The following is a 21804-nucleotide window of genomic DNA, read 5'->3' as shown; positions in this document are numbered from 1 at the left end:
CTATACTACTACTACGTCTACTATTACAATAATACTTACGACTCTACTTTCTTCTACTTCTGCTTTTGCTGCTAACAAACTACTACTACTAACTACTACTACTACTACAGCAACTAACTTACTACCTACTACTAATACTTACTTACTACTACTACTACTACTACTACACTACTACTACTACTACTACTACTACCTACCTTTACAACTACTACTACGACTACGACTAACTACCTACTTACTACTACTACTAACTACTACTACCAACTGACTACTAACTACTACCGACTAGTACTGACTATCTACTAACTACTACTACTACTACGTACTACTACTTACTACGAACTACGTATATTCTGCTGCTACCACTACGACTACTGCTACAACTACCTCTACGTCCACTTCCTCTTCTTCTACTACTACTTCTTCGACTTCTACTATTACATCATCTATTACTACTACTACGACTACTACTACTACTACTACTACTACTACTACTGCTACTACTACTACTTCTACTACTACTACTATTATTACTACTACTACTACTACTACTTCTACTACTACTACTACTACTACTACTACTACTACTACTACTACTTCTACTACTACTTCTACTACTACTACTATTACTTCTATTGATGCTTCTACTATTTCTGCTCTGCTACTACTACTGTGTTATGATATTTCCGTTTTCTCTTGGTACTGCTTTCAATATCTGAGTCATAATTGACCGGTTGTGTTGGTTTGTTTTTGTTTACATCAAGGCAAAATGACATATTGGTGTATTATTGTCAATAGCACCGATTAGAACAACATGCTTTGCATGACTAAAGCAATATCTGAACGCGTTTTCATTATATTTATTGCTATGACCTAACAAACTCAGGTTGTGTTGGTTCTGATTTCATTATTACACATTTTTGTGTCCAGGACCTTACCCTGTTGAGAAAGGCTTTCGATCAAGTGATAAACCAAGCAGAATCAATGAAAAATGAAACAAAGGCGGTGACCGAAAGGTTAGTTTGTAATTTTCGAGTAGATTTTGTTCACAAAACTGATTAAAAAAATATTACCAGTTTAATATATGATCATCAGACTATTTAAAATACTATTTTGAAAACATACTAGAAATATTACCTCTGTACTTGAATTATTGTCTCGATGATTGTTTAAAGTTGTTCGTTTTCTTTGTCGAAGTTTTTGCTTGTTTGTTTACTACAAACATGGTATCTTGCGCTCTAGCCTGTACTTGCAACCAACCTAACAGTAGAGCTAGTTGTATCTTGATTATCTTTTATAGATATCTCCAGCTAAAGCAGCAAGTAGCAAGTCACATAAAAGCAGCTGAGAAAAAGAATGAAGAGGAAACGCAAGAATCTGAAACCATTAAAAAACAACTCTACACAAAAGAACAACTAACTGCCCGCGCTCTATTTGAGCAAGGGAAACTTACAACAAGAAAACAAGAGCTTGAAGATAAAATGGTGCCACTTAAAAACCAGTTGCAACGATCAAGTAAGATTGCATCCTGGTTATACAACTGATTACTAAAAGATATAATACAGCTCTATTGATAGTACAGTATAGTTATTACACGAAGTTATCAAATTGTTTTTTGTTTTCTTAATTTTACAGATTCTGATGAAGATAATAGCGATAAGGCAGATCCCACATCAAATTCGGTATATATGCCAATTAACGTTTATATTCACTCATTATTTGAATGTAATTCGGAGGCATTATTGCATGTTGTAATATATGGTTATGCTAAGGATTCCGCTCTTTTAAAACAGCCATATGAAAATTGATGAGAAAATCCTGGTGTTTACATTATAACGAAATACGAAATTACGAAAATAAATAAAATTATATATAAAATATAAATGGTACAGAAATTAAAAAAGAGACAGAAACACAAACACGAATTCAAATTTCCATTGTGTTTGTTTTAAATTGATTTACGTATAAATACCATTGTCTGATCATTATTTGAACACTTAGCATACACGCATTTCAATAGCTTTGTTTTCAATATGTAGTTACCTGTTAACCGTAAACAAATTATATAACGAGCAATCTGCTCGGAATGTGAAAATGTGAAGCAAATATACGAAACAAACTACACATTTTTTTACAGAGCACAGAGCAATCATTGATTCCATGGGTCTGGAAAAGTTGTAAAAGATACATACCAAAATTCCCCAGTTGGCCAACGCAAAACGTGTGTATAAAAAAACCATCCTACTTATGAAATGAAACAAATTACCAGTCGAACATTCACATGGAGATATATATAAGCTCATATATATGACTAGCTTACATATATCATATAATAAGAAAATACGTTCGTGCATGTTCAAAACAACTTAAGTATTGGATGTCCAGTAGCATTTATAATTTATAAAAAAAACTTTCACTGACAAAGCGAAAGTAAAGTTCAATAATTTATTTTAGTATCGTCGAACAACAACCATTTAATGGCTAACCAAAACATGATAAAACAGTAGTAGTAAGACATAAGTATTATTATACTACTTATTATGCAGTTATACCCCGCAAGGAGAAGTATTCTATTTTGTGAAGGCTTCTACAAATATAAACACTCTCATCCGAGTAAAACTGTTAATTAACTTTAGCTGTGTGTATTTATTAGTGTGGTGATAATCACAATATTCATATTATTTGTAAACAAGTTTTACTTGTTTGGCTTCATAATTGGAAAAGTTATTTTTAGGATCTTTTATAAGTTTATATAGAATTTACTTTTTTAATGTTTTATTATTGCATTTATTTAATAATTTTCTTATAATGCGAGCAGTTTCTCAGAACAAAATGGTCAGTTTGAAAAGATAATTATAGTAGTATATTCAATAAAGCTATCAAAGTGGCATTCATCTTAACTCTGGATGAATTCAAGTAATGTTTTTTAGAGGCCATCTGATGTAACTATGACACAGCGTGTAAACAGCAAAACCAAGTTAAACAGGCATAAATCCTTTCATTTTATTAACATGTAAAATATCATTAACATTTTAACCTTATTTACGTATGCATTTAAACCTTTATGCAAATTTATATGGTTTCTTTTCATTCTGGAATATTTTGTGTTGCTTTATTGAAACTGACATTTAATAATTCTAAAATAAAATTCTTAAGCATAAGTTTTATATAATAATTCGAATCCATGTTTTTTGCGAACATTTATTTTTTACCCGTTGTTTCACACAGCATTGTTGAGGAAAAACCTAATCAGCACTTTATCTAAATCATGTTGCAAGTTAACCTATTTATATTTTAGGCTGAACAAAACACACGAATAACAGAAATTGAAAACGAATTACAACTTTTACGTCAAGAAAGCCGTGAAGTCAGAGACAGTTTACATAAAATAAATAATGAAATTATCCAACAAACAGCAGCGTTGGACGAACTTAAAGAATGGAAAGGTGTATATTTGGTGCATAACAAAATATATATATATATATATACACACGTATACAAAACAAAACTGCTTGGCATTTTAACGTTTAATTTATTTAATTTTATGTCTAAAGCAAAAACTATTTCGTTTTAAACAAACTTTATCAAGGAACTTTAACAACTATGAAATAAAAAAATATGTATATATGTTTGAAACGTTGTTACTTCTATTTTAGTCAAGAGTGCAGACACAGAAAGTCTTAAACAAGTTCTTATCCTTCTTAAAACAATTCAAAAGAACGTCGGTCGTTTGGTGATGTTTTGGGAAAGCATGACCGATGAAGTTTTAAACTTAAAGGAGGTCTTAAACTTTGGTCAAAAGATACAGGTTCAACAAACGCGTGATCGCTTCAAAGGCTATGAAACAGTAAGTTATGTCCAAAAAAAGGAAAAAATATATACCCAGAAATATGGAAACTATTAACGGTTTGTCGCATGCAACAACTCACAATACATGACTTTTTAATGACATTGAAATTTATTTTTTAACTATATTAATACAGGGAAGAGTATAATAAAGTATCTCTGTCGATTAGTGGCGGTGTAGTATTCTATGACGGTTTTGACGCAGCAAAATTTATGTTTGAGGATATAAATATCTCCAAATTTGCTATGCGATTAAATTGAAGCCTAAAATATTCAATACACTTTTTCAAGCTTTCTTTGTCTTTGAACAAAGCTGGAAATAAGTTCGGTGGTATTGGTGACGTTGTGACTAGTTAATATGTTTCCAATTAATTGACACCTTATAATTCATGGGTATCTGTGTTTGTCATGTATTTTTTGCATATGTCAAACTTGACTGAACTTGATAAATTCGCCTCAAAATAAAGAACCTTGCAGTGATGATAATAATTATTTCCACTTGTTTATATTCGATCAATAGGATTGTCGAGACCTTACTACGAAGTTTAAAGCATATGTCCGTGACTGCGAGATGGGAATCGGCAACCTTTACAACTTCCTCTATATGTCTGATGACAATGAGGAAACATCCGAATTTGACATGGGAAACAGACACGGGGCGCTTCCAGCGATATAATTTTCCAACAGATGACTTTATGTTGCCTAATGGTGCACTCCTAACGTATAGTTATACTTTGGGCGCGCTCTACGAGTTATAAAGACATTTTTGTCATTGCTTCTTTGTTATAACTTCTTTAGAGAAACACAGTGCTTTATACTAACTTATTTAGCTATTTTCTAAGTACTTTAACGTCAGTGAATTTTTGTTTCGGTATTCCAGGTTGAGTTTTGGAAATCTTTTGCTAAATTAGATCATATTCACTACACCTTTGATCTCATTAGCTAAATTAACTTATCATTACCAACAGAAAACAATGTAAAATGATAAAATTATCGCAAATACTTACCAAAGCTCTCATCTTTAAAACAAAGTTAACGAAAAGGAATGGTTAAGCTACCTACTCACCCAATTTTTGCAATTTTAGCGGGAAAATGACCTCTTTGGCTTGTAGTAACGTGTTTAATGCATAGCATTCTTGTTCATCAAATTGTTTTTAAGCGTGTGTGTTTTTTTTTCGTGTTTAGCACTTTTTTTGCAATTGGTTCATGCCGCAAATACAGGACGGTTTCTCTCCAGCTGGCGCAGCTGAAATTAATCGTTTTTGTGAGATGTGTGTTTCGTCGAAACGTACTCTTGTTAATTAGTGTAAATAACGTGCAAAGACAACGGTTTGAATACGAATGATGCAAATACTATATTGTGTATCATTAAGAGTCCTAAATACATTGAATTTGTATAAATTTATATGTGGTTGTAGATGATCTCATTATTTGGGTTTTAGATATAACTAAATAACCTATGGGTGATGTTGTTTAAACAATCCATTGATAGAGAATTCTCGGGAATAAAAAGCAAATCATCTGTTTCTTGCAAATTTATTTCTTTTGATAACAGTTTCATGGCCATTTGACGTTTTTTTAAGGTATTACATTTCAATGCTGTTCTTGTATGTAGATACAATTGAATGTCTTCAAGATTGTTGCCAATAATGTTTTTAAATTAATATTACTTTTTAATTTGGATTCAGTGTTTGTAGTTTGTGTATACGAGTTTCGTTAATACTATATTAAAACAAGAGCTGTCAGAGGACAGCGCGCTCGACTATTCGAGTGCTAGACAGTATAACGTAAGCCATCATGGGGAAATTGTTCATATGCAATAATTTATTAGACGATCTTTAAAAAAAAAAGGAAAACAAAACTATTTTTTAGGGGGGGGTTGAGAGGGGGTATAATGTGGGAGGAGGTAATTTATTAGATGATGTTAAAAAAAAAAATTTTTTTTGGGGGGGGGGGTCTAAGTGTAAAGGGGCCATAATTATGTCATAATGCTTGATACAGTGGTCTGCTCTTGTTTATAGGTTAGGGTCATGTTGGTAAACAAGTATGCAAAATATAAAAGCAATATGTCAAAGGATATAGGAAATATTTGGGATAGTACGCAAAGTTTAACATAGATTTATCAATAATATGCATATTCTAAGTATAAAAGGGGTAATAATTCTGTCAAAATGCTTGATACAGTTGTATGCTCTTGTTTATAGGTTGGGGTCATGATGGTTAACAAGTATGCACAATATGAAAGCAATATGTCAAGGGACATTGAAAATATTTGGTGTTGTTCGCAAACTTTAACATCTGCTGCATATTCTAAGTGGAAAAGGGGCCATACTTATGACAAAATGCTTGATAGAGTTGTATGCTCTTGTTTATAGGTTGGGGTCATGATGGTAAACAAGTATGCAAAATATGAAAGCAATATGTCAAGGGACATTGAAAATATTTGAGGTAGTACGCAAAATTTAACATTTGCTGCATATTCTAAGTGGAAAAGGGGCCATAATTATGACAAAATGCTTGATAGAGTTGTCTGCTCTTGTTTATAGGTTGGGGGCATGTTGGTAAACAAGTATGAAAAATATGAAAGCAATATGTCAAGGTACAATGAAAATAATTGGGGTAGTACGAAAACTTTAACATTTGCACGCTAACGGAAACGGAACGTAAACGGCACGGAAAAGGAAACGCCGATGCCGGGGTGAGTAGGATAGCTCCACTATATATATTTCATATATAATAGTCGAGCTAAAAATGCAATTGCATATATTTGAACATTTCGAGTAAAATGAACATATGATTTATCATTTTTCAACTGCAACATTAGTGTCGTTCTTGAGTACCGAAATTCGGATACAAGATTGGATTTTGAAAATATATGTTCAACTTCACCTCTCTGCTGCACTTCCGTATGTGTCTGCATGATTAAGTTATTCACTTTGACCTTTCGTCTTTCACAAACAGAGTCATTACGTTTGTTGTAAAAGATCACTTGAACATTCCAATTTATATTCAAAGTTAACAATTTAAACCACATTTTCCTTAAACCGCTTATTTGACATTTATCAAATATGAAAGGGACGAACCTTTGGTGGCCTTCAAGTTACATGCATGATTATATAATTTCACACAGAAGTCACAAAAGCTTTAGACAGATTTTGAAAGTTATAACATAGGACGTCAAATCATTTAGTTTTACTTTGCCTTATTGAAATAGACTTCACAAAAATGATCTTTTGCAATGTCCCCTACAGCTGTTAAAAATTGTTTCGGTCTGTTTCATAAACATGTTATTGAAGTTTTTAAAAGTGAAAATTAAAAAAAAAGTCTCTTCATTCAACACTTAAAACTTCAACACTGTGATAACGTATTTGCATTTTCACCATAATTCACAAACTTGTTACATATAACGTACTCTCGCTTTATTGTATTTTGTGTCGGTCCCGAAACACAAAACAGTAACGAATGATGGTGCTTTTGATAAATGATCGAATATTTATTTCACTTGGGTCAAAGTTAAGAATCTAAATAGCATAGCTTAAGATTTGGTCACTGTTACTTATAAAAATGTAAAAATAAATAACATATACATAAGATATGATATGAAGCATGCTTTGCTGAACTCTCAAAATGTCCAGACATGCAAATTACTTTGTTTAACGCTTTATAAAACTTAATAAGAATAAAGTCTCCTTGAATGTGCTTTTTAAACAACAAACATATTTCGGTAATAGTCTTACATTTATCCATACCTCCATTTTTAAAACTAAGCATTTTTTGTAAGTTAGTAAGAATAACATTCAAAATAAGCGATACCATTCATGTCTTACAACCGAAGATTATTACATCTTTTATCAACAAATAAATAATTATTCAGCATCTGTGAGTAACTAAAGTTTACTTAAATTAACTGGTTGATTAGATGCGATTTAATAACGTTACGTGCTAGGAAACTTAATTTGGGATAGTGCTGTATTTAATAAGATGAACAATGTGTGCAATTATGATCTACTGTTGTTATATAGCCGATTTGTCTTTGTCTGGATAAATAAGAACTGTGGATGATATCGATTTGAATTTGTGAGACAAATCGTTATAACATAATCGGGATATTCCTATTTAAATGCATGTCATAATACGCACATTTGCTTCTCAATAGACATGCAAATAAGTAAAAACATAAACACACGTCAATGCTTTTTTTCGTTTAACTTCTAAAAGTTGTATTTAAGTAAAAGAAAACGAGTACTAATAATAACTGAGTGCATCGATAGTTATAAGCATGCGTTTGCTTTTACAGCTAACTCCGAAACAGTTATTCCTCCCTCAACGTCAAATGGCCAATAATCTTGAGCTGGCGTACATGATGGCATGTAAGCACACTGAAGTTGCGGGAAAAGTAAGCTCAAGCATACTACTTTTGCATTTGTAGGCAAACATTTACCTACAGAATTAATCTAAGATGACATATTTATCAACGCATAGATAAGATAAAAATGAAATCCATTACCTTTCGTCTGGCATTTCTTGGATTTAAACTTATAAACAGGTTATACTTAAGAGATAAAGATAACGAGATATGCAATGTGTTGACAGTTGTGTTTGTTCTTAATTATTATACTAAAATGATTACCACTGTGTTAACAAAAATGTATGTACCTAAGTGAAATTTATTTAAAAGGCTACTTAAGTCTCATTTCTAAAGTAATTAGATGTTTGTATATAGTTATATGAGGTCGGTATACACCGATTATCACTACGCAAACAGGTCAGAGGTCACTGATTGCATCTAGGTAATATTTATATTGAATCTTAAGTATTTATTGTAAAACCCATATTAAAAAGCGATTTCGCGATTCGATTTCAGGTTCTACAGACAGCGCATGGCGCTCGAACTGAACATTTGATGGCTCTAGGAATGATGCAGAAACTGAAGGTTACGTCAAAGCATATAATTGACACACTCATCCCCTATATTAAATTAGGAGTAGAAAAGAAGGTATTATTTGTTATAATTTAATTATACATTGATGCAACTGTTCTTGCATAAAACGTAACATATATTATTTAGCGTATTTGTACTATGCCCCCCCCCCAAAAAAAAAAATATGGGTATAATAAGTTACTGATTCATTACGATTCTGCTATTATATTTGTCAAAATCTAGCTGTGATATTTTTTTAATTTTGGATTTGCGTATGTATTTTCTATAAGCTTGATCATAAGTTCTCAATATCTTGATTTGATTTTATAGTTATCGTTATTGTTTTAATTGCATGAGGTTAGCTGTTTTATTCGACATTCCTTACTATGCAAACTCTAATTTTCGTTATATTTCCTATTTTTGTGTTTCTTGTAACCGAACTGAACATTCTGTCTCAAGAAGACCACATCTTATAATGAATCGATGGATTAATTAACAAAGTATTTTCTTGTATCTTTGAGAATTCGTTTTGTTCGCTGTGTAAGCCCAACATAATTATAGGGGCATACGGCAGCTTGCTTAAAATGTTTTACGATGTTATTCGTGATATATAATCAGATTTATGGACAAAGACTTGAGCTTTGATCATTTAGATTGACTGATATGGACACAATAGCGTTCTAATGTTTTCAACAGCTTTGAGTTGTAATATTGTAATATTGTAATATTGTATATCCTAGTCGCCAACAAGATATGCATAGCCATGGCTATTTAGCTAACAACTTTTCTTTGACCAATACGATTTTTTTAACAAGGACCCAAAACTCGTACTTAAGACCATAACGATGGCGACCAAGTACATAACAGATATGGAGAAGAAATCGTCGGAAACCGTTCAGAGGTAGTGCCATTGCAATCTCTAAAACACATCCACCATCATTATTTCAACATACGAATAATTTGTAAATGTAAAGAAAATATTTATGTTTGAATGAATATAACAAATATTTATTATTTTGTTGTACAATGAACAAACCGCGTCGAATTCGAAAAAACTCAACAGCACATCTAAACAATTTTAAAAATATTAATAGGCGATCATTGTCACTAATGTTTTGAAATGTTAAAACGGATTAAAAGCAGTAATACATGCAATTTATGGTATAGAATTATACAATATTAAAATGCACAGTTGTTTTTGTATACCTTTAGCTACAACGAATTTCAGAAAAAAATAATAGAGATGCAAATGTATCTAAATGGTAAAGTAGAAGATATTGGAGAAGAAACAAGGAAACTTCAAAGAGCCATTGCAATGCAGAAACAATTACTTGCAGAAGCAATCGCCTATAAAGAAGAAAAGGAAAAAGAGAAAAATGAGTTAACAAAAGAAATGGAAGATATGAAAATTGAACACGAAAGAAGCATGAAACGTGCAGGTGGGTTCTGTAGTAAACGCATTACATCACCGAATGATGAATACTTAAAGAAAATCAGTAATCATTATTCGTTTGTTTAACATTTAACATGAAACTATTATAGCTGGTGGTCAATGGTGTAAAATCTTAACCTCAATTTTTTCAATAACATTTAGAAAATCATACATAATGGCGTATTTTATGAAAACGTATACCTATTTGCTAACCTATGCAGTTACAAAAATAAAGTAAACATACTTTACCAACATATAATGTACATATATATTGATTACGTAATAACAATATAAGTTAAACAATGATTATCCGGTCACTAAAAAGGACTTAAACGAATATTATACGGACTAAATTGTCATCTTCTTCTTGTAACCTTCTAAAATGAACACCAGCTCATCAAACAATGAGGGTAAAATAAATCGAAGCATACGACAAAACAGCATTAAATAAATATAACTTTTTGCCAATCTTAACAAATAAATAATTCGTTTTTATGTTCATCAATAAATAACATTCAATTGGACATCAGATGAAGCAACAACGTTAGGAATAACCTTTACAAACAATGAAAATGAAACAATTCTAAAAAACATATTGCCTTAATTACAAAAATTTAAAAACTGTTTAAAATCATGGCAGCATTGTAAACTAACACTGATCGGAAAAAACACCGTGTGGAAAACGTTTGCGCTCCCCAAATTAATTTAAACACTAACAGTTCTCCCAAACCCACCGAATGTTATTATTGAAGATATAAAATCAGAAATATGTAATTTCATATGGGACGGTAAACCTGATAAAATTAAGCGAACTCATTTAATTCAACCAGTAGAACATGGAGGTATCAGACTAACGGACATAGATTCATTCCTGAATGCAATCAAATGCAGTTGGGTTAAAAGATATTTAGATAAAACCAATACGAGTAAATGGAAATTATTCTACCAGAAAATTCTAAAAACATATGGTGACTCCTTACTTTTTGAATTAAATATCGACAATAATATCTTAGATGAAATTTCAAACAAAAACATATTTCTATCGAATGTTCTATCGGCATCGTGTAAAGTTACTCAAAATTTAGAAACCAAAATAAACAGTAAAATCATTTTATGGAACAATAAAGATATAACTACTACCAATAAAACGTTTTTCTATAAACATTGGTTTGAACAAGATTTAAAATATGTAGATCAATTGTACGACAGCAGAATAAACGACTTCTATTCTTTTGAAAACTTATGCTACATTTACGGAATACCTACAGGTAATTTCCTTACTACACATTGATCAAAAGTATACCCATACATATTAAAGCTGCTACCAATACAAATAACACAACATGTACTCAAAAAAACATTCGTAGAAAACATAACTGCAAAACAAAACAAAACGAACAAAATAGTTTACAAACTTCAAATTAAAAATCCGGCCGAAATCTCCAACTAAATGGCAAAACCTTCTTGGAGAAAAAGAATTTAATTGGAAACAAATATTTGTCATGCCATATAAATCAACTACTGATAGCACACTGAGAAATTTTCAATATAAACACATCCAGAGAATCATAGCTACAAATAAGTATCTTTTTAAGTGCAACCTATCCAACACAAATCTATGTGATATGTGGAGTGAACATATTGAAACAATAGAACGCCTTTTCTGGGAGTGTAAACATATTCAACCTATATGGAATCAATTGACAACCTTTCTAGAGAAACAACAATTAAATGTTAAATTATCTCTCTTAGACATCAGTTTAGGTGTAAATACCTTCAAAATACAAGAGATTAATAACGCTGTGAATTACATAATTATATTAATGACATATTTTATATTCAGCATGAAATACAGTAAACAAACACCTACAATGAACTGTTTTATCAATTATTTAAAACTGAAGATTCAAATTGAAAAATAATTAGCCCTAAACAATGTTACACTATATATTTGAACAAAAATGGAAACACATTACACTTTCATAAACAAGTCCAGTATGCTTTCTACCCACTTTAGGCAACTGTTCTTTTTCTTTCTCAAAAATCACAAACGACCAAAGAAAACAATACATAGTAACCCTTTTGTTAAATCAAAAGAAAACCACAAGGAAAAAAAAGTATATATTAGCATATCTTGTACGACATGTTTGAACATTATTGCTGCTACATGGTATCACTTTGTTTTATGATTATATACATGTATACATTGTATGTCTTATATTGAATTAAAAAAAAAAAAAAAATTATTTACTAAATGACTTATTAATTTATAAGTCTCGTTTTAAAAATAGAACAATACATTAATTTGTATAATAAAAGTAATGAAAATGGTAAAGGTTACACGTGATAATGAAGGTCAATTTTGTTCATTATAACTTTAAAAACGTTACTGAAAAGTTTTTTGAAGAGCTCGATTATGATGTTGTGTGTTCAATCATATCGGTTCCTTGCATCGAAAAACAAACTACATTGCTATTTGTTTTACTATTTCTGTAAAAATATATTTGAAAATAGAACAATATGTAAATAAACGAATATATGCAATTCTGTTCAACGGGGATGCAGTATAAATACCGGTCATATGTCCCCTGAGTAAAATTATAGCGCATATTTATAACACAGAGGAAGACTACAACAAAGGGATCTCGTGGGCGAAAAATCCTAATTGGATCGATGGAATCATTGGAGGCGGAGCCCTTGCCGCAACATTCATACTTGGCCCCGGTGCCCTTTTAGTAGGAGCAGGATACGGGACACTAAGGGGTATTATTTCTCCGATGGTCGTTAACGCCAGCATCAATACCAAGGTTAGTACAATATACAATATGCACAAAAATGCCATCTGACTCGATGCGTTTTATATCGTCAATATTCAACAAGGGCATTTCAGAACATGTTATTGTTATAATACTATATAATTGTCTGTTAGCTGTCAGTATACATAAAAACGCTTTTTCATTTTGATCGAAAAATAACAATAATATATTTGAATCGTTGAGTTCTTGAAGAAACATTCTGAAAATTTTGGTTTTAGAATGAACACCTTCGACAGCTGCAGGCACAAACAGCTGAACAACAAAACAAATTGCGATCAGAAATAACCGAAGCCAATAAAAGCATACTTGATTGCAGATACAACACGCTGGAACTGGAAGCAAAGTCGTCTGATCTTGCAGATAAGAAAGGTAAAACATTGCACTTTCTAGTTTAGTCAGTTAAGTCAGTTATATGTACGCCATGTGAACAGCAGCGCAATAATTTCATTTCACAACGCACTTACTGTAATATTTGTACTCATCCTTACATAAAAAAGATTTTCCAATGACTTAATGCGAAAGAATTATATACATGGTCGATATGTTCCCTTCCGTGGTTGAAAAATAGTTCGCTCCTTTTATATGCATGGTTGCTTGGAGGGATCGGGAAGTCCTCTTTATACATAGCACGAAAAGACTTCTGAACGTGTGTGTGTTTATGTCCCATAAGATTGGTTTTAAAATTTCGCGGCAATCTGTTCATCTAATATCTAACATGGAGAGTGTAATCTTACACATACGTCACTATATATATACACATCGCTGTGAAAACAAAACTAGTATGCACCAAATGATAATTTTTAATCAGCTGGCACTATTCTTAACACATGTCCATCCAATATATTACCGTTTTACAGCGTGTTAAACATGCGTGTAATATATTTCATATTTTTCCATTCCGATTATTCGTTTCAAAGGGACTGTCAACCGCGATTGACGAAAAAAAAACAACGTATTTTCTACATTTATTTGTTTATATTGATTAAAATATCACGACTGGTATATAACGTTACTTGAAAAAAGTTCATATTTTCAGTATATTCGGTAATAAAATTTCGCGATGTGAAATCGAAAGTACATAGCGAAAATAGGTGACATAACGATATACACACTATAAATAACGCAATTAGATTGATCATTTTATATGTAAAATATATACAATTCACTATGCATGCACAATTTGCATTCCTGGGTTTACCACGTGACGATGATGAGCAATCTAAATGCGTTATTTATATTTAACTGGTAGTTACCTGATAGACATACCCGTAAAATTTATTACCGAATATACTGAAAATATGAGAACTTAACAACTATTTTCAAGTCATGTAATATACCAGTCGTGATATTTTAATCAATATAAACTAATAATTGTAAAAAATACGGTATTTTAGAACTTTTCTTTTTTCGTCAATCGCGGTTGACAGTCCCTTTAAGTTTATTAAAATTTCATATATTTGATATACATAACAACGTCAAATCCTCGAAATTGCGCATGCGCACACTTCATATAATGAAGCCTTGGGGTGATAGTTGTATTTTTATCTCTCGAGAAAACAAAGACAGTTATTTGTAAAGTATGTTTTAGATTTGGAACTTATTGTTGAACAGCGTATAATATATCATGTTACAAAAGGAGTAGACCAAGAAAACTTTGGTTAATTTTTCACAGTTCAATGCGGATTATGCGATATTAATTGGAAAGAAACGTCGTTCGAATGCCAACAGCTAATGAGATGATATTCATAGGTAAATAATTAAAATAAATCATGTGTTTACATGCCTTTTAACTCAATGAAAGTATTCATTTTCATCACTTGTTAAAGGGGCCGTCCAACAGATTTTGACATGTATTGAAGCATGTCATTAAATGCTTTATATTGATAAATGTAAACATTTGACCTAAACATCTCCAGTAAAACAACAAGAAAACAATTTTAAAAAAGGAAAAAAAGTAACCCTCAACATGGCTCGAACCAATGACCCCAGGAGTCCTGGAGTAAAAAGTCTCCCGCATAGACCACTCGACCATCCATGCTCATGCTTAATGTAAGCAATACTCGTAGATTCCCAAAATATAGCTACAACAACATAACTTTCCAAATTATTCAATCGTTTCGCGTCGCACGACGCTTTATAATTTTCAGGTTTTCAAATCGTCAAAAGATGTGTATAATGGATATTTAAGAGCATGGTAAATGATCAGTTTTACTATGTCCTCCAAAATATCATAACAAAAACGAAAATTTGCGAATCTGAAACTACTTTTTTTTAATGTTGTCAATTTACTAAAACTTTGGACGGCCCGTTTAAGTGGAATGTCTTCCAATAGTAAAACCATATCAAGTTTTCGGCAGAACATACTGGTCAGGATATGTTAATCTTTCGTTAATTTATAAAATGTGCAATATCATTTTATAGTACAAAGAACAATAAGTATAAACATGTTTTTGTTGTTGTTGTTTGCTGTTTTTAATGTTTTAGTACTTTTAATAAAAAAAACCACTAATTCATCAACAGTTTTAGGCACATTTTATGCATTTTTGTGGACAACTGCATTATGTGGACATATAAATATTCCGTAACATCTACCATTCTCGCCATAATACTTTACACGTCATATAGAAAACAATCTTTTGTCAATTTGATTTATAAAAAAAGAATCTTTGTTTCTTTCGTACAATGTATACAAAAATTGCTCTACAGCATCAGCTAAAATTGCGTTACATTAAATGTGTATTTATTTGTCTTGGAAAACAGTTGTTTATCCAATTATTTAAAATGACCACATGAACATGTTAAACGTAATGTGTTTGAAATTAGGACCAAAATATATAGTTCCTTCTTAAATACTTTAAAGAAATGATGTATGGACGTTAGTAAAGGCACGGGCAGAAAGTGTAAATTCAACAAATAAGCACATAATCTTTTAAAGTCAATGTTAGGTTCAACAAATAAATTAATAGACTGGGTGATAAATGGTTCGCGGGTTTTAAAACGTTTACACTTTGCAATTCATAGAAGTTTCTAAATTTGTTTGGAACAAATTGAGGTGGGCCTTTACAAAGAGTGCTAGATTATGACAATATGAGACAAAGTGTTCGTGTGACATGTTTTATATAGTGTCATGTCAAGTGGATTATGAATCTGTTCACCTAAATTAAGTTTGGAGACGCGGAAAATAAAAACAATAAATAAATTTCACATATTTGTTTATATTATATACATTAACGTTACCTAAAGAAATATATATTCGCTATATCTTTACTTCATTTAAAAAATCGTAAATAGGCTAATGAAAATACTAAAAAATTGTAAATTGCAATTATGTTACCTAACACTGTGTTACATTTCTTTCGTAACATTTCGTTTTAGCTGCACTGGTCGATGCAAGACAAATCCAAGACACAGCTAAATATGCAATTCGTTTAGGAGGTCAGTTCACGGCGATGCAATTGTTTTGGCAGAAGATGAGTGAATCGCACCATGCGATGGAAATGAGGATAAAGGCCAACGAGCTACTTCTAGATGATGCTGAATACGGTTTGCTTATCTTAGCATCATGTGAACAAGCGCTAACGGTAAACAAATATACATGTATGATACAGCAATTTAATGCTCTATTTAATTTTCTATATGAATTCAGTAAAGTGATGCACCTTTTAGAACGAGCATTTTTTACTTAGCACTTGCAACATATTCATCCCTTTTCATTGTTTCAGGACTGGAACATTATACTGGATATCTGCACTAAGTACGAACAGACAAGCGCCTTGGAACTGAAAGAAAATTACAAGTTTGTTGCTGTACAATTCGACACAATGCCAGAGGATGTCAAAGGAAAAAGGAAGGAAGCTTTAATTTCATCCATTACAAGCGCCGATGAAGATCTTAATTAAACAAAGATAATTCAAATCGGGGAATTATTTGATACATTATTTATCTAGCAAGAAACTCTAACCAATATTATTTAAAATTGAAATGCGCTTATTCTGAATTTTCATTAAAACTGGCTTTTGCTGTTCAGGATGACTATTTTCGTATAAAAACAGCACAAGTGGAACACCATGCATTACATGAAAGTATAATTTCGAAATTTTATATTAAATATAAGCGCCTCATAATAAATAATCGAAGGTCAGCACCAGTATTTGTCAATAATATTCCAACCCGATCGTAAAAAAATAATTTTGAGTACTAAATAGAAATGAAATTGTATCGTTTTGCCTTTAATTTGTACAGCATTTAATGCATATTGATAATAACATTGAGAAAATTAAATATTATTGAACATTATTGAAAAATCAAAACTGATAGTATTGATATTAATTAAGTAGACAAATAAATGTAATTATTGCCCCTTCTATACAACGCATTTTGAAAGATAAAACGTCTACTGTAATATATTTATAGATAATAAGCATTCATTGCATTAACAATTAAAAAACATGCAGGAATATGTCTCAAATTGCGAAATTATTAAATAAGTATAATACAGTTGTTTCATCATTACATATTTTTGTATGAAATTTCAATTTCAGATTATAAATATAAGTTTACAAAGGTTGTCCTAGTATATATGTTTATCCTGCCTCTGTTGCAAACATTGACCTAATAAAGCAGGGTCGAATAAACTAGTTGATCTCCGGCAACCGTAAGTACGTATTCCTACGCGCCGATTAACATGTTCTAATATTTAATCTTTTACAAAATGTCAATGCGAAATTCCTGAGAAATGTTTGGTCAAGACAAAATGATAGTAAAAGTAAAAGATGTGTATTAAATTCAAGCAAACATATAGCAAAGAAGTTATCATATTTGCCTTAACATATATGTACTAATAATTTTTAATAAACGGCGTTCGTTATACAAATAGACCGGTTACACTCCCCTTATACACACTTATTTTCAGTCGTCTGCAATTGATTTAGTTGTTCAATGAAATATAATTATATCGAACAAACTTACACTATATTTGATAAACATCCATATCCTTATTAGCAGGCGCAACTGTTAATAATTATTAAGTTTATATGAAATAATTCATCGTGAAGTGTGACATTTAACTTTTCATCCGTTTTCACAGACACTTGTTTCAGTCAACGACCTTCAAATTGAACAAAAATTGAGTTTTTATTTTGATGTTGCATTTTTTTTCATTTCTAACAATAAACACATCATATTCTCGATTCATTTTTATTTCTCATTTATTTTCTGTAGGAAATTATTAAAGGGAACAGTTTAATGTGAAACTATATTTTACGTGACATAATCGGTAGTTATTCGGTCGTAAGGAATGTTGTGTATTTCTTGGAGGCCCGACTTGAATAATTAATTATTTTATGTCAATTAATAGTTTGCCTTTGATAACATGTGTTAAAGACATAATTTAAAATGAATCAGGATAAATCGAATTCATGGTTGTTGCCGAGATGGAGAAAGTTTATCCGGTTCGGCCCGAAAAAAAATAGGTCTCGCTAAAGCTCGTCCTATTTTCTTTTTCTAAGCCTCAACGAATAAACTTTCTCCATCTCGGCACCAACCATGTATTCTCTATTTTCGCTTATCAAATATGTAAACCCTGTTTCTTTCCTCCTAGTGGGTTGCTTTATTCTGCAAGATTTTGATAGCATGGTTATTTGTATGAAAAAAAAAGTAAGTAATATTAACATTCTTTTCATATTTATCTTTTTTTCAACATTTAATGAACTGTAATGTCCTTTTTATATGTCCAGGGTTAGGTTTAAAACACTTTTTTTCAATTTTCTATTTTCATCCGTGTTAGTTGCTTATAGATAAATGCCTTCTAGGAACATCACATAGTAAAAGAGAAATACTGACCAAGGGCTTAAACCTAGATAAACAAGCATGATCCCATAATAATATATGTGTGTTTAAAATTACACAATTATCAAGTGTTGCTAAGGATTTCACGATCAATGCCCACCCAAGGTTCTTGTATTGCATGCGGACACTTAATTATAAAGTAATGTATATTTATAAAGAATCTGTTTATAAGGTTTATTATCGCCTGCTCACGTGAAATGAAATGGCATGCACAAATGTGTTTTCCTTTCGTGCGAATATTTCTTTTTGTGTGTGTGTTTTAAAGCTATGTACTTAATTTCGTAATTGGTGTGTTGTATGGAAACGCTTTGTTTTATCTATTTACCACTGCATTCAATTATTCTTGCTTGTATCTTGTGTATCTTGTTTGATGATTCTATTATATAGCTCATATTGATAAATACATTTATGTTATGAAAAATTAAATTGCATTATATAATACATCAAAATATAATTTTCAAATATGCTATTGTCATATTTTGCATTGGTTTAACACTGTTTCTTAATCAAATGTGTGTTTTCTTGTTCTTGCTAATTGGTATTTTGTTAAACTATAACTTATACTTCATTTATTTTGTTTTTTGAATTCAAAGTTTATTTTATTCACTTAGAATTAAGCCGTTTCTAAAGAATCACTAATTGTTTTTTAAATGCAAATGATTATAATGCGGATGCTTTTCTTTTACATATTATTGTTTTTATTTAGACACATAAAAATCAATTATTGGAAAACAAAATAACCCATATTTAAAAAGAAAGTCTTCATTTTCAGTCATTCGCGCGGTTGATTAAACAAATAACAGACTAGTATACTTGCTTATAATATGATTTTCTTATAATGTTGACTTAGTTATACTTTTGCAGCAAAGATTCATTTGTAAATTCAGATTATATTTAAAAGCAATATTTGTTCAAATGCTTGGACGCTAAGATTCAAACTAAATATCATTATTACCAATGAATTGCATAAAATATTTTGAACTAAAGCAACTCAAGGTAAAATATTAAGTTTTTAAGTATAACAAGTATTTTACGTTCTTCACCGTGTTTCTAAGTATATATGCACTCGAGTGTGATTTCGTGTTCGAATTTTTTTTTTAAACACAATATGATATCTTAACATATAATGTTTGTGCTAAAAAAGTTTCGTTTTTCGTTTTTGTCTTCGCAAAGGTGATTTTTGAAATTGAAGTACGAGTAGTTTGCAGTTGTTGAATTTAATAAAGTTCTGCACGTAACTGTTTGTAGTTATAAAATAGAATCGTGTGTGTAATATTGCTGTCATAGATAATAATACCGAATAATGTGCGGAATATAATTATCTCTATTTATATGTTTACGAGCTTTATTTTATGATAATGAATGTAATTGGTTTAAAACTGTTTTGTACCATTGTTCTATATCTGAATAACATGCATTTCATATTTAAATCAGACGCTTTAACACTAAGTCTCGTTTCGGCAAAAATACATTCATAAATAGAAAGTACATTACTCACTATACGTAAAATAAAAAAAATAAAAAAATAATGCAAAGATTGTATAACTTGTATAAATATATCCTTTTTAACAAAATGGCTAAGTTTGCGTCAGCTTTAGGTAAAATTTTGATATTCTTGAAGAATATTCTGTCACGGACGAACATTTCTGAGTTATATCTATGCAAAATAAAGTTATATGCATGCAAAGTAACGCACATTTGAATGTATGTTAATCAACTACCAAGTTGTGTTGCTCGTTGTAATAAAATGTATATTATCGATATGTAAATAAGAGACGTGCATTATCTTTACTTAGTCGGTCACGTGGCAGTTTTACTTCACAAACTTAGACACATGTTTAAATTAAGTGGACAATACGCCTTGCTAATAATCAAATATTTCTCTTTGGTTGAAATGTTGTGTTTTTGTATTGTATGTCAATTCATTGTATGGATGAATAAACTTTTGTTACAATATATAGTTTGTTTATAACAAATACGCTTGGTCACGAACAATTCATTACTCACGTAACCGTGTGTCAATATGTTCGCTATCCCCCTCAAACTTAAGTCTGTTTATGTCCATTAAGAAACGAAAATAAATTGGTTCGACACCATTCAAAGGTGATGATTGTTTTCTTCACTTTCATACACTTTGATTTGAATCTGCACCTTGCGACTAGAAGCCACATATGTTATGGTCACAATATAAAATAATTGAAGCTCCTTTGATATGATTGTTACTTTAATTAATGCTTTAATGGATAATATAATGTTTTTGAAGGATTTAACAGTATTTTGTTTCACATTTGGTGAATGTTATACAGCAATAGGGAATGAGAATACTAAGTTGTGTCACCACAATGCAGATGTTTAAGGACTTGGTTATCGCTAAATTAACATTTCATATTAAAGGGATCTTTTCACGCTTTGGTAAATTGACAAAATTGAAAAAAGTTGTTTCAGATTCGCAAATTTTCGTTTTTGTTATGATATTTGTGAGGAAACAGTAATACTGAACATTTACCATGGTCTAATAGAGCCATTATATGCATCTTTTGACGATTTTAAAACCTAAAAATTATAAAGCGTTGCAACGCGAAACGATTGAATAATTTGGAGAGTTCTGATTTTGTCGTTAAATTTTGTGAAACTACGAAGATTGCTTATATAAGGTATAAAATACATTTAGCATGTGTACTCGGCGGAATAGCTCAGTAGGCTAAAGCGTTTTTACTTCAGGATTCTGGCAGGACTCCAGGGGTCACTGGTTCGAAACCTGGTCCGGGCAATGTTCTTTTCCTTTTTTTAATTTTATTCTTGATTTTTTACTGGAGCTTTTACAATCCAATGTTTAGATTTATCGATATAAAGCATTTAATGAATAAGTTTAAAAAATGCCAAAATCTGTAAAAAGGCCCCTTTAAAGAAAAGCGAACATTTCACAATACAATTTCACAAAC

At 30.9% G+C, this 21804-nt stretch overlaps 2 protein-coding genes across 2 annotated transcripts; both read left to right on the top strand.

The window, feature by feature from the left end:
- The first annotated feature begins 1481 nt into the window (after positions 1-1481).
- On the top strand, positions 1482-5523 carry LOC127840389 (uncharacterized). Its single transcript, XM_052368801.1, has 6 exons — positions 1482-1515; positions 1636-1682; positions 2138-2221; positions 3299-3446; positions 3657-3847; positions 4367-5523. Exons 1-6 carry the CDS (start codon positions 1482-1484, stop codon positions 4520-4522), a joined length of 660 nt encoding a protein of 219 aa, XP_052224761.1. The 3' UTR covers positions 4523-5523.
- A 2570-nt stretch (positions 5524-8093) lies between these two features.
- Positions 8094-20816, top strand: LOC127843175 (uncharacterized). Its single transcript, XM_052373031.1, has 8 exons — positions 8094-8242; positions 8711-8842; positions 9583-9668; positions 9980-10206; positions 12822-13006; positions 13234-13384; positions 16391-16596; positions 16738-20816. The coding sequence occupies exons 1-8, from the start codon at positions 8126-8128 to the stop codon at positions 16912-16914; spliced, it is 1281 nt and encodes a 426-aa protein (XP_052228991.1). The 5' UTR covers positions 8094-8125; the 3' UTR covers positions 16915-20816.
- The last annotated feature ends 988 nt before the right edge of the window (positions 20817-21804 follow it).

Source organism: Dreissena polymorpha, chromosome 8, assembly GCF_020536995.1.
Source record: "Dreissena polymorpha isolate Duluth1 chromosome 8, UMN_Dpol_1.0, whole genome shotgun sequence".
NCBI lineage: Eukaryota > Metazoa > Mollusca > Bivalvia > Myida > Dreissenidae > Dreissena > Dreissena polymorpha.
Note: the sequence above shows the minus strand (reverse complement) of the source record. Positions and strands in the feature narration are given on the sequence as shown.

Bases quoted from the DNA above. Each gene is read 5' to 3' on its own strand.
- LOC127843175 (XM_052373031.1), top strand. From the start codon at position 8,126: ATGCGTTTGCTTTTACAGCTAACTCCGAAACAGTTATTCCTCCCTCAA. The intron at 8,243-8,710 runs GTAAGCTCAAGC...ATTCGATTTCAG, and splicing joins ACACTGAAGTTGCGGGAAAA to GTTCTACAGACAGCGCATGG. The intron at 13,007-13,233 runs GTTAGTACAATA...TTTTGGTTTTAG, and splicing joins ACGCCAGCATCAATACCAAG to AATGAACACCTTCGACAGCT.
- LOC127840389 (XM_052368801.1), top strand. From the start codon at position 1,482: ATGGTGCCACTTAAAAACCAGTTGCAACGATCAA. The intron at 2,222-3,298 runs GTGTGTATAAAA...TTTATATTTTAG, and splicing joins CCAGTTGGCCAACGCAAAAC to GCTGAACAAAACACACGAAT. The intron at 3,848-4,366 runs GTAAGTTATGTC...TTCGATCAATAG, and splicing joins GCTTCAAAGGCTATGAAACA to GATTGTCGAGACCTTACTAC.